Raw genomic sequence first — 15,455 nt, 5'->3', positions numbered from 1 at the left:
CAGGCAGCAGGAAAAGCAGATTTCCTGGGATATTTGCATCCTGGGAGTTTTGCTGAGTCCAGGCAAAGGAAAAAGAAATTGAGCACCAGGAAAAGCAACTTCGGGGGGAAACTGGGGACCAGGAAAAGCAACTTTTCTGGAATATTTGTTGTCAGGAATAGCAACTTTCTCAGGAAACTGAGGACCAGGAACAGCAGCTTTCCTGAGGAACTTGGTACCAGAAAATGCAGGTTTTTAAGGAAATCAAGCTCCAGGAAAAATCAGGTTTTTTGGAAAACTGGGCGCCAAGAAAAGCAGCTTCCAAGGGAAATCGGGAACCAGGAGAAGCAGCATCCCTGGGAAATCGGGTACCAGATAATGCAGCTTTTTTGGAAATCAAGCAGCAAGAAAAGCAGCTTTCCTGGGAAATCAGGAGCCAAGAAAAGCAGCTTTTTTCGGGAAATCCACAACTTTTTTGGAAAATCAGGCACCAGGAAAAGCAGCTTTCCCAGGACCTGCTATCCAAACCCAAGCCAGAACCTCTCCAGCAGAACCCCCCAACCTCTCCCACCCCCCTCCCCCAATCCCATTATCCCAGAATGAGAATTCCCAGTTTTCCACTCACTTGGCCCTTCTCTCCTCCTGCATCTGGGGTTTGGTCCTCTGGGCCTTGTCCCCCATGCGTGTCCCCTCGAGCTTCCCCACCAGGGACAGCACCTCCCCCGTGGGCTCATCCCGGCGTGTGCGGTCAATCAGAGAGCGGTCGGCTTGGAGAACAAGGTTGGAGTTCTGGGAAATCAGAAAAATGGGGAAAATGGGATGTGGAGTGAGGGGAAGAAATGGTGTGAGGATGCTGAACTGGGGCGGGGAGAAGTGCAAGGGGTCTCAAATTGGGATTGGGGAGTGTCAGAATGGGGCTGGGGAATGCCAAAACGGGACTGGGGAATCCCAAACTGAGGCTAGGACAACTCTAAGGAGTTCCGAAATGGGACTGGGGGGGGGGGGGGGGGTCTCAAAATGGGTTGGGAAATCCCAAAATGGGCTGAGGGTGGCCTGGGGGTCCCGAAATGAGGCTGGGCGTTGGTATATGAGGGTCCCAGGACGAGACTGAGGGTCGTGAAATGGGTCCCAAAATGGGGGTGGAAGGGGCTCAGGGTACCGGGGTGGGCTCACGGTACCGGGAGGGGGTTCAGGGCACCAGGCCCGCACTCACCGCCTTGTATTCGTACTGCAGGCTACGGGCGGTCACGTCCGCCATGGCTGCACGGGGAGCGGGTACGGGAGCGGGAGCGGGAACACGAGCGGGACCCTACGACGCCGCGCCGCAAACGCACCGGAAGCCCCCTCAGCAGAACTTCCGGGTCAAGCGGAAACGGCAGCGCATCCGGAAGTGAGCCAAAGCCCGCGAGAGAGAGGTTTCGCCCACCCCTCATTCCGATTGGTGAATACCAGCTAAATCCCGCCCCCCACGCCGAGAGCTGCCTGTGGTTGGCAGGGCAGCCAGCCCGCCACGCTTTGATTGACGTTTAAGCGCCTGAGGGTTCGAAGGCGGGGGCGGGGAGGGGGCGTGGCGAGCGCGAAGTCCGCAGCTTCCTATTGGTTGTTTACTGTCAGGTCACGCCCCCTTCCTCAGACCACGCCCCTTTTTGGGGAGGCCGCACGTGTTGCCCAAAGCAGGGACGCGACACCCCCAAAATTGTCTCCAAGGACCTTCCTATGTCTCAGGAGGGGACGCGACACCCCCAAAATTGTCCCCAAGGACCTCCCTATGTCTCAGGAGGGGACGCGGCACCCCCGAGTTGTCCTCAAGGACCTTCCTGTGTCCCAAGGGGGGTTCATTGTCCTCACCGGGCATTGAGGGTACCCGAACATTGTGGGGTCCCTGGACATTGGGGGGGGGGACCCTGCCCACTGAAGGGTACCCGGGCATCGAGGGGTCCCTGGGTACTGTGGGGTCTCTGGGCATCGAGGGCTACCCGAGCATTGTGGGGTCCCTGGGGATCGAAGGGTACCCGAGAATTGGGGGATGTCTGGGCACTGTGGGGTCCCTGGGCATGAAGAGGTACCCGAGCATCAAGGGACTACCAGTGCATTGGGGTGTCCCTGGGCATTGGGGGGTACCCAAGCACTGTAGGGTCTCTGGGCATTGGGGGATCCCTGGACACACTGGGGGGGACCCTGGGCAATGGGGGGGGGGGGGGGGTGTCTCTGGGCATTCAGGAACTCTCTGGGCATTGAGGGGTGTCCGGGTATTGGGGGGGGGGGGGTCTCTGAGCATTTGGAGGTCTCTGGGCATTGGAGTGCCTCCGGGCACTGGGGGATCCCCAAGCATTGAGGGTCTCTGGGCACTGGGGGTCTCAGGGCATTGAGGGTCCCTGAGCGCCCACTCAGGGTTGTGTCCCTGGGTATTCTGGGGTGACAGAGGTGACAGGGGATGTGGGCAGAGCCTCACTGTCCCCGGCGCCACCTCGGTGCTGGCTTTGGGGACACAGCTCGGTGCCATCTGCCCGGTGCGGTGCCCGCTGTGCATGCCCTCGTTATCTCTGCCCCGTTAATTAGTGGAGCACGGTGCCAGTGCCTGGAGAGGTGCCTGCCGGCCGTGCCAGCTGGGCCGTGCCCCAGTGGGGATGTCACCACGTGTCACTTGTCCTGTCCCTGGAGGTGACCCGGCCCTGGGATGAAAAGAACTGAACGGGGATTGGCCAAACTGTGCTGAACTGGGATGGAAAGAACTGAAGTGGGACTGGTCAAACTGAGCTGATCTGAGATGAGCTGAGCCGAACTGGGCTGGGTAAAAGCAGGCTGGGCTGAGCTGAGCCAGGCCAGTGAAGCCAGGCTGAGCTCAACCAGGACACTCTGAACTGGGCTGAGCCTGGTTAAACCAAGCTGGGCTGAGCCAAATTGGGTTGAGCTGATCCTGGTTAAGGTGGCCTGAACTGGGCTGAATCGGGTTGAGCCCAACCAGGACACTCCAAACTGGGCTGAGCCTGGTTAAGCCAAGCCAGGTCAGTAGAGTTGAACTGGGCTGGCCCGACTGAGACACCCCTAACTGGGCTGCGACAAGAACTGGGCTAAGCTGAGCCTGGCTGAACCAAGCCAGGCCAGTGGGTCTGAACTGGGCTGACTGGTTCTGTATCCGGCCCAAACCGAGCCGAGCTAAGCTGGGCTGGGGTGGGCTGGGCTGGGCTGAGCCAACTGGTTCCAGCAAGACCCCACTGGTTCCGAACCGATCTCAGCCGAACGGGCACAGCTCGGACTGGACCGAGGTCCGACCGGACCCGAGAGGTTCCGAACATTTCCGATCTGACCCGACCCGACCCGCGCCCCCCTCCCCCGAGAGGGGGCTCGTGACGTCACGGGGCGGGGCGGGGCCGCGCGGAGCCGCGCGGCGCGCTCCCGCCGCCGCCCCTCACGGCCGCTCCCGCCTCCCGCGCCCCGGCCGGGCCCCCCCGCGCCCCCCGCCCCTCTCCGCCGCCTCCCTCCGCCGCCCCGCCCGGGCCCCGCCGGGCCCCGCTGGGCACCCGCCCCGCGCCGCCGCCCCGCGCTCCCCGCTACCCCGGCTGCCCCCCCCCCCCCCCGAGCCCCCCGAGCCCCCCGAGCCCCCCGCCCCTCACGGCCGCCTCCCGCCCCGCAGCCGCCGCCGCCGCCGCCGCGCCCAGAGGTGAGTGCGGGCCCCCCCCCCTCCCCGCCCCGCCCCGGTATTGTTGTGGCGGAGCCGCGGGGGCGGGAGGAGGAGGAGGTGCTTTGTTCTTCCCGGTACCGGGGATCGCCACCGGCTCCCCCCACGCCCGTGCATGGGGGGGCCGGGATCTCCCCCTCCGCCGCGCGGATCCGTCGGTGCACCGGGAATCCCCCCCCCCACGGTACAGGCGACGGGGGAACGGCGGGGATTCGGGTGGCCCTGGGGACCCCCGACATGGGCGGGCAGCGCCGTGGAGACCGCCCCACCCGGGGCCGCGGCACCCCAGGCCCCTCAGGGCATCCCCGGTGTCCGGCGCCAAACTTGGGCACCGCAGGGACACCGGCGCGCCTCTTGTACCCTGAGGGTGCCCGTCCCCGCTGTGGGGGCCCGGCCGTGCCCCTGGCACCCCGGCCGTGCCCCGGGCGCCCCCGCTTTGCCCGTGGCACCCCGATGGTGCGCGGGACGCCCCGGCCACGACCGTGGCCTGTGCTTTTGTCCCTGTCGCCGTGCCTGTTGCACCCCGGCTGTGCCTGTTGAACCCCAGCCGTGCCCACGGCAGCTTGGTCATTCCCGTGGCGCCCCAGCTGTGCCCGTGGTACCCTGGCCAGGCCCGTGACACCCCATCTTTGCCTGTGGGACCCCGACTCTCCTTTTGGCACCCCAGATGTTCCCGTGGCATCCCAGACGGTCCTAGGATTCCCCAGATGTGCCCCTGCCACGCCAGATGTGCTGCTGACGCCCCAGCTGTGCCCGTGACGCCCCAGATGTGCCCGTGCCACCCTCACCCCCCGCCCCAGGAAGCCCGGCCGGGGTGTCCCCCATTCCCACTCCCGTTCCCGGTCCCCCACCCTCCCGGAAATCCTTCCCGAGCCGTCACTGGGGGCCCCCCCGAGCCCCCCCAACTTCCTGCTTCCCTCCGGGCAGGACAGAACAATTCCCGGCCGCATCCTGCCCGGCCCGGGGCAGAGTTGGGGGGGCACGGCAGGGGCACCCCCAGGGCGCCGGGGGGTACCGGGCAGGACGTGGGCGGGGTGGGAAGCGGCCGGGCTCCGTTTCATTTTCTGCGGGCTCCCCCGCGGTGAGGAGGGGCCGGGTGGGGGAGGCTCGGGGTGTCCCCAGGGCGTGGGGTGCCCCCAGCCTCGTGACAGCGCTGCCTCAATGCCGCCTTGTCCCCGCGCTGCCCGCGTGACGCCGCCGCTGCCCCGTGGCACTGACGGGGCCCCGGCCTCTCCGTGTCCCCCCCCAGGGACCCTGCGGTGTCCCCCGCACCCCGGCGCCATGGCCCCCCGCCGGCCGCTGGCCCTCGCCGCGCTGCTGCTGCTGCTGGCCCTTGTCGCCGCTGGTGCCACCCCGGGGGCATCGTGGAGTGCCGTGCCCAGGAGGACTGTCCCCTACGCGGGTGAGTACCAGGGGGGCTCGGGGACGGGGCGGGGTGCTGGTTGTGTCCCTTGTCACGGAGGTGGCTGTTGTCACCGCTTTGGGTGGCTTTTGTCCCACCCCAGAGTTTGTCAGCACTGTGGGATGGGTGGGTGTCCCCAAAATTGGGGTCTGTGGGGACACAGGGGGGACGTGCAGGGATGCTGCTCTGTGTCCCCAGTCCTGTGCAACTGCCTGGGGGCCACTGCCCTGTGCTGTGTCCTCTGTTCTCTGTGCCATGTCCCTTGTCCCCATTTCTGTGCTGTGTCCCCTGTCCCATTCCTGTGCCCTGTGCCCTGTCCCCGCCTCTCTGCCATGTCCCCTGTCTCCATCCCTCTGCCCGGTCCTTTGTCCTGTCCATCCTCCATGTCCCCTGTGCCCACGCCCTGCCACCATCCCATCCCATCCCGTCCCATCCGTTTGTCATGCGCCTTGTCCCATCCCTCTGCCGTTTCCTGTCCCCACGCCCTGACATCATCCTGTCTCATCCCTCGGCCGTGTCCTGTGTCCTCATCCCTGTGCCATATCCCCCTGCCCTGCCAGCGCCCCAAGATTCTGTCCTTGTCCTGTGCCAGCAGCCTCTGTCCCTGCCCTGTGGTGTCACCCTGTGTCCCTGCACCATGCCAGCCCCAGCGTCCCTGTGCCATGCCCTGTGTCCCCATTCCCCTGTCCCCATGTGGTGGCAGTGCCCCGGTCATCTCTCTGTGTCCTATGCCAGTGTCCCCATGCCTTGTCCTCTGTCCCCATGTCAGACCCCACCACTCTGCTATGCCACTGTCCTGTGCCTGAGACTTTGGTCCCTTCACTGTGCCACTGTCCCTATGCCGTCCTCCTGTCCCCATACCTGGAACCATCATCCCCATGCCTGTGCAGTGTCCCTTGTCCCCACACCCAGAACCCCCACCCTCAGCCGTGCCACTGTCCCCGTACCGCCCCCGTGCGGTGCCAGCCCCGTGTCCCTGTCCCCACCCGGGGGCCCTGGCGCTGTCCCGTCAATGGTTCCTTTCTGCAGGGCCCGGGGGTGGCCGGGGGGCGCTGGGGGGGGGGGGGGGGGGCTCGCGGGGGGGCCACGGGGTCCCTGCAAAGGCTACTGTGTTTGCTGACACTGCTGGTGACAAAGGGACCTTTGTGTGCCCACGGGGCCAGGGGGTCTGGCGGAGGCGGGGGGGTGCGCGAGGGTCCCTGCTCTGGGCTCCCAAGGCCCTGCAGAGATTGGGGGGGAGGGGGGGGGGGGGTCCCAGCATGGTGACCCTGTGTTCCCACAGAGCTGGGGGGGTGGGGGGGGGTTTCAGTGCAGTGTCCCCGTCCCCACAGAGCTGTGGGTGGGATCTGGCAGGGGTTGTGGGGTGCTGTGGGTGTCCCCTCACAGCTATGGTGCCCATTGTCCCTGTCCCCACAGAGCTGCGGGACACGGCCAAGCGCTTCTCTCAGGGCGGGGTCTCTCACTACCTGACGCTGATGCTGGATGAGGCCGAGGGGCTGCTCTACGTGGGTGCCCGCGAGGCCGTGTTCGCCCTGGCCACCGGCACCGTGGAGCTCAAGGCGGCGGTGAGCACCCCGGGGCGCCCCAAAACGGGGGGAGGATTTGGGGTGGGGAGTGACATCCCAGCTCCTGACCCCTCTGCCACCCCCAGATCTCCTGGGAGGCGCCTGTGGAGAAGAAAGCGGAGTGCGTGCAGAAGGGCAAGAACAACCAGGTGGGCACAGGGGTGCTCGGGGGGGTCGGGGCACTCTGCCATCTCCTGTGTCCCTGTCCTGTGCCAGCTCCAGTGTCCCAGTGTCCCTGTGCCATGCCCTGTGTCCCCATTCCCCTGTCCCCATGTGGTGGCAGTGCCCCGGTCATCTCTCCCTGTCCCATGCCAGTGTCCCCATGCCTTGTCCTCTGTCCCCATGTCAGACCCCACCACTCTGCTATGCCACTGTCCTGTGCCTGAGACTTTGGTCCCTTCACTGTGCCACTGTCCCCATGCTGTCCTCCTGTCCCCATACCTGGAACCATCATCCCCATGCCTGTGCAGTGTCCCTTGTCCCCACACCCAGAACCCCCACTCCTTTGCTGCGTCACTGTCCCTGTGCCGTGTCCCTTGTCCCCACTGCTTTACTGTGTCACTCTCCCTGTGCAGTATCCCTTTTCCCAACACCCAGACCCCCCTGGCTGTGTTGTCACCCCTTTAATGTCCCCTGTGTCCCCTCCCAGACCGACTGCTTCAACTACGTGCGCTTCCTGCAGAGCTACAACAGCTCCCACCTGTATACCTGCGGCACCTACGCCTTCCAGCCCAAGTGCACCTACATCGTGAGTGACCCCCCAAAACTCGGGGGTCCCCAATTTCCCCTGCCCTCCCCTGGCCATGAGGCCCTGTGGGGTGGCCCTGTCCCCAGGGCTGGCATTTAGAGGTGCCCAGGGGTTGTTTTGTGTCTGCCAGGGCAGGTTGGGGCTATCTCCTGTGCACTTGGAGTGTCCCAGATGGGTCATCTTGGAGGGGTCCCTGTCCCCAGGGTGGTCCATGGGTGTCCCTGTCCCCAGAATGGGTCATCCAGGGGTGTCCCTGTGTCCCAGAGGATCATGGATGGGTGTCCTTGTCCTCATAGAAATGTCCCTGTCCCTGGGGTCATCATCCAAGGATGTCCCTGTCCCCAGGAGCATAATCTAGAAGTGTCCCTGTTCCAGAAGGAACATCCAGGGTTGTCCCTGTCCCTCATCTAGGACTGTCCCTGTCCCTACGAGCATTATTTAGTGCTGTCCCTGTCTCTCATCCAGGGGTATCCCTGTCCCAAAAGGATCATCCAGGATTGTTCCTGTCCCTCCTCAAGGGCTGTCCCTTTGCCTGGATGGTGCCCAGGGCTGTCCCTGTCTTCAGGAGCGTCACCTGGAGGGGTGTCCTTGTCCCTGGGGCCTGTCTGGGTGGTGGGGACGTGACTTAGTGCCCCTCACCCACCCATGTGCTCCCAGGAGCTGTCTGGCTTCACCCTGGACCCGGTGGCGTTCGAGGATGGCAAAGGCAAATGTCCCTACGACCCCACCAAGGGCCACACCGGCCTCATCGTGGGTAGGTGACACCTCTGGGGTCTCAGAGGGTGCCCCCCGTGCCCTCCACCCCCATTAAATCCCTCCCTCACAGACGGGGAGCTCTACTCTGCCACCTTCAACAACTTCCTGGGCACGGAGCCTGTGATCCTGCGCAACCTGGGCCAGCACTACTCCATGAAGACAGAGTACCTGACCTCCTGGCTCAATGGTGGGCACAGCAGGGACAGGGGCACGGGGAGGGCACAGGGAGGGCACAGCAGGGACAGGGGCATGGGGAGGGCACAGGGAGGGCACAGCGGGGACAGGGGCACGGGGAGGGCACAGCAGGGACAGGGGCACGGGGAGGGCACAGGGAGGGCACAGCGGGGACAGGGGCACGGGGAGGGCACAGGGAGGACACAGCAGGGACAGGGGCATGGGGAGGGCACAGCAGGGACAGGGGCACAGGGAGGGCACAGCGGGGACAGGGGCACGGGGAGGGCACAGGGAGGACACAGCAGGGACAGGGGCATGGGGAGGGCACAGGTGGCACAGCTGTGACACTGTGCTTTCACAGAGCCCCACTTCGTGGCCTCGGCCTTCGTGCCCGAGAGCGCGGGCAGCGGCAGCGGCGACGACGACAAGGTTTACTTCTTCTTCAGCGAGCGCGCCGTCGAGTACGACTGCTACGCCGAGCAGGTGGTGGCACGTGTGGCACGGGTCTGCAAGGTACGGGCACACCTGGGCACACCTGGAGCCAGCTGAGGGGTGGGAAGTTTGCATGGGTTTGGGCAGTGCTGGCAGTGGCACGGGTCTGCTAGGTACAGGGCACACCTAGGGTCACCTGGAGCTGTTTGAGGGGTGGGAATTTGGCATGGGTTTATGCTGAGCATGTGGTGGCATGGGTCTGCAAGGTGTGGGGCACACCTGGGCACACCTGGGGTTGTTTGAGGGGCAGGAAGTTGGCATGGGTTTGGGCAGTGCTGGCAGTGTTGGGTTTGGCCACCTCAATGTGGCACCAGTGCCAAGCATAGCCGGGGGTGTGGGCAGGGGATTAATGTGGTTTTGTTAATATTTCTGTTATTACTGTTATTTATGTTATTTTCATGAAGCATCATCATGAGGTTAATTTCTATTTCTATTAGTTTCCATTATTATTGTTATTATCATCATGAAACTAACATTTCTACTAGCATTTTCATTTTAATCATCATGAGATTAATAAATTTATATTAATATTTCCCTTAATATTATTATTTTATTAATGCATATCTACTAATATTTTCATTATTATCATCACCATGAGATTAATACATTTCTATTAATATTTTCATTATTGTAATTTTTATAATCATCATGAAACTAATGCATTCAACTAATATTTCCATCGTTATTATTTTTATTATTGTTATTGTTATTACGAGATTAATGCATTTCTATTAGTCCTGCTGCCCATGGTGGCCATGGTGGCCATGTCCCATTGCCTGTGGTGCCCATGGTGGCCGTGTCCCAGTGCCCGTGGTGGCCTTGGCCCGGTGCCTGTGGTGCCCACGGTGCTCACAGTGCCCGTGGTGGCCGTGTCCCACTACCCATGGTGCCCACGGTATCCACGGTGCCCTTGGCGGCCATGTCCCAGTGCCTGTGGTGCCAGCGCTGAGGTGCACATGGTAATGTGGTGTGCCCACGGTGACACACTGTCCCTGTGCCAGTGGTGACACGGTGTCCCTGTGCCCGTGGTGGCTGTGTCCCCATGACTGCAATGGCACTCTGTCACTCTGTCCCCATGCCTGCAAAAGGGGACATGTCCCTGTGCCTGCGATGGCTGCGTCCTTGTGCCCGTGGTGTTCGTGTCCCTGTGCCTGCAGTGACCCTGTCCCTGTGCCCAAAGTGACACACTGTCCCCGTGTCTGCAAAGGGGGACATGTCCCCATGCCCATGACGTTGATGTCCCTGTCCCCGTGGTGACACACTGTCCCCGTGCCCATGACATCCATGTCGCTGTCCCCGCGGTGACACGCTGTCCCCGTGCCCATGACGTCCATGTCGCTGTCCCCGCGGTGACACGCTCTCCCCATGCCCATGACGTCCATGTCGCTGTCCCCGCGGTGACACGCTCTCCCCGTGCCCATGACGTCCATGTCGCTGTCCCCGCGGTGACACGCTGTCCCCATGCCCATGACGTCCATGTCGCTGTCCCCGCGGTGACACGCTGTCCCCGTGCCCATGACGTCCATGTCGCTGTCCCCGCGGTGACACGCTCTCCCCGTGCCCATGACGTCCATGTCCCTGTCCCTGCGGTGACACGCTGTCCCCGTGCCCATGACGTCCATGTCCCTGTCCCCGCGGTGACACGCTCTCCCCGTGCCCATGACGTCCATGTCCCTGTCCCCGCGGTGACACGCTGTCCCCGTGCCCATGACGTTGATGTCCCTGTCCCCGCGGTGACACGCTGTCCCCGTGCCCATGACGTTGATGTCCCTGTCCCTGCGGTGACACGCTCTCCCCGTGCCCATGACGTCCATGTCCCTGTCCCCGCGGTGACACGCTCTCCCCGTGCCCATGACGTCCATGTCCCTGTCCCCGCGGTGACACGCTGTCCCCGTGCCCATGACGTTGATGTCCCTGTCCCCGCGGTGACACGCTGTCCCCGTGCCCATGACGTTGATGTCCCTGTCCCCGCGGTGACACGCTCTCCCCGTGCCCATGACGTCCATGTCCCTGTCCCCGCGGTGACACGCTGTCCCCGTGCCCGCGCAGGGGGATGTGGGCGGCGCGCGGACGCTGCAGAAGAAGTGGACGTCGTTCCTGAAGGCGCGCCTGGTGTGCTCGGCGCCCGAGCAGCAGCTGCACTTCAACCGCCTGCAGGCCGTGTTCACCCTGCCCGGTGCCCGCTGGCAGGACACCGCCTTCTTCGGCGTCTTCCGCGCCCGCTGGTGAGTGCCCCGCCGCCCTGTGCGCCTGGTGGCCCTGGCCGTGTGCACGTGGTGGCCGTGGTCACCGTGTCCTCATGGATATGGTGGCCTCGTCCTATTGCCCACGGTGGCCCTGCCCTGTTGCCTGTGGTGTTTTTGTCCTGTTGCCCACGCTGCCCGCAGTAGTTGTGTTCCTGCGCCCGTGGTGGCTGTGTCCTCGTGGCCGTGGTGGCCTTGTCCCAGTGCCCACGGTGACCATGGTGGCTGTGTCCCCATGAATATGGTGGCCTTGTCCTATTTCCCACGGTGGCCCTGTTGTGATGCCCATGGTGCTCTTGTCCTAGTGGCCAGGCTGCCCACAGTGGCCGTGTCCCCGTGCCCATGGTGGCCCTGTCCAGGTGCTCATGGTGGCCCTGTCCTGGTGCCCATGGTGGCTGTGTCTCAGTGCCCATGGTGGCCCTGTCCCCGTGCCCATGGTGGCCCTGTTCTGGTACCCATGGTGGCCGTGTCCTGCTGCTCATGGTGGTTGTGTCCCAGTGCCCACGGTGGCCCTGTCCTGGTGCCCAAGGTTGCCCTGTCCCAATGCCCATGGTGGTTGTGTCCCCATGCCCATGGTGGCCGTGTCCCCGTGCCCATGGTGGCTGTGTCTCAGTGCCCATGATGGCCCTGTCCTGGTGCCTATGGTGGTCTTGTCCCAGTGCCCATGGTCGCTGTGTCCTTGTGCCCATGATGGCCTTGTGCTAGTTCCCCCTGGTGCCATCGCTGGTGTGCCTGCAGGGGGGACGTGGATGTCTCTGCCATCTGCCGCTACCACATCCTGGAGGTGAAGAAGGCCTTCGAGGGGCCCTACAAGGAGTACCGGGAGCAGGCACAGAAATGGGGACGGTACTCGGGCGAGGTGCCCAGCCCCCGGCCTGGCGCGGTGAGTGCGGGCACAGCAACAGCCTGGGGAGTGGGATGGGGATGTGGGGCTGGTGGTGCCCTCTGAGGGGTTGGGATGTGTCCCTGTTCCTGATGGTGCCCTCTGAAGGGTTGGGATCTGTCCCTGTTCCTGGTGGTGCCCTCTGAAGGGTTGGGATCTGTCCCTGTTCCTGATGGTGCCCTCTGAGGGGTTGGGATGTGTCCCTGTTCCTGGTGGTGCCCTCTGAGGGGTTGGGATGTGTCCCTGTTCCTGGTGGTGCCCTCTGAAGGGTTGGGATCTGTCCCTGTTCCTGATGGTGCCCTCTGAGGGGTTGGGATGTGTCCCTGTTCCTGGTGGTGCCCTCTGAAGGGTTGGGATCTGTCCCTGTTCCTGGTGGTGCCCTCTGAGGGGTTGGGATGTGTCCCTGTTCCTGGTGGTGCCCTCTGAAGGGTTGGGATCTGTCCCTGTTCCTGATGGTGCCCTCTGAAGGGTTGGGATCTGTCCCTGTTCCTGATGGTGCCCTCTGAGGGGTTGGGATCTGTCCCTGTTCCTGGTGTCCCTGAGGGATTTGGGATCCAGCAGTGCCCTCCTGAGAGGGATTGGGATCCATCTGCGGCATCCTGAGCGAATGTGGGACCCACCACGGTGCACCCATGCCCTGACAGTGCCCCCCATACCCTCATGGTACCCCCATACCCTCACGGTGTCCCCCGTACCCTCACGGCGCCCCCGTGCCCTCCCCTGCAGTGCATCACGGACTGGCACCGGCAGAACGGCTTTGCCAGCTCTCTGGAGCTGCCGGACAACACGCTCAACTTCGCCAAGAAGCACCCGCTGATGGACGAGCCGGTGCCGCCGCAGCGCGGGCGCCCGCTGCTGCTCAAGAAGGATGCCAACTTCACCCAGCTCGTGGTGGACCGCGTGGCCGGGCTGGACGGGGCCACCTACGAGGTGCTGTTCATCGGCACAGGTAATGCCAGGGACAGGGGACAGGGACAGGGGACACAGTGGGCAGAGGGACAGGGCACAGGAGGGACAGGGCACAGGGGATGGCACAGAGGGGACAGGCACAGAGGAGAGGGGACAGGGCACTGAGGGGACAGGGCAGAGGGGATGGCACCGAGGGGACAGGGTAAAAGAGGGGACAGGGCACCATGGGGGCAGCCCCCAGTGTACCCTGTCCCTGAGTGCCATGCCCGTGCCCACCTGCAGGTGACGGCTGGGTGCACAAGGCGCTGGATTTGGGCTCCCGCATCCACCTGGTGGAGGAGCTGCAGGTGTTCGAGCCGGCACAGCCCGTGGAGAGCCTGGTGCTGGCGGGCACCAAGGTGAGCGTGCCATGGGGTGGCGGTGGCACCGCGGTGGCACCGGGCTGCGTCACCTCACCGCTGTGTCCCCCTGGCAGAAGCTGCTGTTCGCCGGGTCCCGCTTGCAGGTGGCACAGCTGCCCCTGGCAGAGTGCGGGCGCTACCAGTCCTGCACCGACTGCGTGCTGGCACGGGACCCCTACTGCGCCTGGAGCCGCAACGGCAGCGCCTGCGTCCGCACCGACGGGCACAACGGGTACGGGCACTGGGACGGGGGGACACCGGGACAGGGGTCACCGGGACAGGGACGGCAACCAGGGCAGGCTCCGGTTGGATTTTGGGAAAGGTTCTGCCCCCAGAGGGTGCTGGGCGCCGCCCAGGGAATGGGCACAGCCCCGAGGCTGCCGGAGCTCCGGGAGTGTTTGGAGTTTGGGGTGTCTCTGCAGGGCTAGGGATGGGATCAGTGATCCCTGTGGGTCCCTGGGGAGGGGACACAATGAGAACCCCCCTCACTGTGCCCTCCTCCTGCAGGTCCCACCTGGTGCAGGATGTTCTGAGCTCTGACACCGGCGCCTGCTCCGTGCCGCAGGTGGCCAAGCAAGGTGAGACCCTACCGGTGCCACGTGTGTGTTCTCATCCCATGGATCCCATCCCAGTCCAGCCCATCCCGTGGATCCCATCCCATGGATCCCACCCCACCCTTGCCCCGTCCCCGCTGACCGCCCCGCTCCCCGCAGGGCCGCTGACTCCCAAGAACGTGACGGTGGTGGCGGGCACGGACCTGGTGCTGACGTGCCGCCTGGGCTCCAACCTGGCGCGGGCTCTCTGGACCTTCGAGGGCCGGGCGCTGGCGGCCGAGCAGGTGCTGGTGCTGGGCGAGGCGCGGCTGCGGGCGCTGGTGGTGCCCGGCGCGGGGGCGCAGCACAGCGGCACGTACCGCTGCCTGGCCGAGGAGCAGGGCGCCCGCCTGCCCGCCCAGGAGTACCGGGTGGCCGTGCTGGCGGGGCCGGGCGCGCCGCTGGAGACGCGGGCGCCGCTGGAGAGCCTGGGCGTGGTGTGGGTGCTGGCCGTGTGCCTGGGCGCCCTGTGCCTGCTGCTGCTGCTGGCCGTGCTGTCGCTGTGGCGCCGGCTGCGCCACGAGCTGGGCAAGGGCGCCAAGGCCATCGAGAGCACGCTGGTGTACCCCATCGAGCTGCCCAAGGAACCGCCCAGCCCGCGCTTCGTCTCCAGCGCCGCCTCCGACTCGGACGAGAAGCTCTGGGACCCCTCCAGTTATTACTACTCTGACGGGTCGCTCAAAATCGTGCCCGGCCACGCCAGCACGGCCGGCAGCGCCTGCTGCCGCAACGGCGGCCCCGGGGCCGGCTCGCCGCCCGCCGCCATCCCCGGGCAGCCGCTGCACTCGCCCACCCGCATCCACCTGGGCCCGCTGCGCGGCTCGGCCTCCAACGGCTACATCCGCCTGGCGCTGGGCGCCGAGGAGCGCCCGGCCTGCGCCGACCTGGCCGAGGAGCTGCGGCGCAAGCTGCAGCAGCGCCAGCCCCTGCCCGACTCCAACCCCGAGGAGTCGTCGGTGTGAGCGACGCCTACCTCAGCTCCGGGAGCCGGCGCGGGCACCGCGGAGCGGGCACGGCACGGCACGGCACGGCTGGCACAGGTACCCGGCTGGGCACAGACACGTGGCGCTGGTACCTGGCTGGGGGTGGACACCTGGCACCGGTACCTGCCCGGACATCTGGCATCAGCCCCCAGCTGGGCAGAGACACCTGATATCAGCTCCCAGCCTGGGGACAGGATTGCCACGCTGTTACCTGCCCTGACAACAGCGTCACCCCAGTGCCAGTGCCCGCCCTGGGGACTCTCATACTGGCACCAGTGCCCACCTTGGAGGCAGGACTGTCACTTTGGGATCTGCCCTGGGCACGGGGGTGTCACCCTGGCACCGGTCCCTGCCCTGAGGATGCCTCTGTCCCCGTGCCCTGCCCGGGGCCGTGCCGCCGTGTCACTCCGGGGTCCCGGTGCCCGCCTTGGGTCACCGCCCCCGCCTTCGGTACCGTGTCCCCCTGGAGGGACAGACTTGGGGACACCCCCGGGCCCTGGGCGGTGGCCGCGGGACGGTTTTTTTGGCTGATTTCGGGTTTTTCTCCCTGACAACTTTTCTATTTCCATGCCCTCCCTGCGTGTCCCTTTCCCAGGGCTCTGTCCCCGCCCTGCCCTGGCTGTTTGTCCCCTCCCTCCCCGCCTGTCC

General features: G+C 65.0%; 2 protein-coding genes across 4 annotated transcripts in view; one reads left to right on the top strand and one right to left on the bottom strand.

Moving 5' to 3' along the window:
- Positions 1-1,302, bottom strand: part of SNRNP200 (small nuclear ribonucleoprotein U5 subunit 200) — a 72,111-nt gene extending 70,809 nt beyond the window's left edge. For all 3 annotated transcript variants that reach the window (XR_009934062.1, XM_062510779.1, XM_062510780.1), the window contains exons 1-2: positions 1,193-1,302; positions 605-768 (exon numbers count right to left, since the gene is read on the bottom strand). Coding sequence is in view for 2 of the 3 variants with exons in the window: in XM_062510779.1 (XP_062366763.1) it covers positions 605-768; positions 1,193-1,237 (209 nt within the window). In the remaining variant the exon portion in view is untranslated. The remainder of the gene's footprint in view (positions 1-604; positions 769-1,192) is intronic.
- Positions 1,303-4,927: 3,625 nt separating this feature from the next.
- SEMA4C (semaphorin 4C) lies at positions 4,928-14,840 on the top strand. Its single transcript, XM_062510579.1, has 14 exons — positions 4,928-5,060; positions 6,477-6,625; positions 6,712-6,774; positions 7,275-7,373; positions 8,031-8,127; positions 8,200-8,316; positions 8,665-8,816; positions 10,845-11,020; positions 11,777-11,921; positions 12,648-12,870; positions 13,113-13,228; positions 13,306-13,463; positions 13,739-13,809; positions 13,945-14,840. Exons 1-14 carry the CDS (start codon positions 4,940-4,942, stop codon positions 14,784-14,786), a joined length of 2,529 nt encoding a protein of 842 aa, XP_062366563.1. The 5' UTR covers positions 4,928-4,939; the 3' UTR covers positions 14,787-14,840.
- The last annotated feature ends 615 nt before the right edge of the window (positions 14,841-15,455 follow it).

The sequence above is a fragment of the Cinclus cinclus genome, chromosome 29 (assembly GCF_963662255.1).
Source record: "Cinclus cinclus chromosome 29, bCinCin1.1, whole genome shotgun sequence".
NCBI classification, from domain to species: domain Eukaryota; kingdom Metazoa; phylum Chordata; class Aves; order Passeriformes; family Cinclidae; genus Cinclus; species Cinclus cinclus.
Note: the sequence above shows the minus strand (reverse complement) of the source record. Positions and strands in the feature narration are given on the sequence as shown.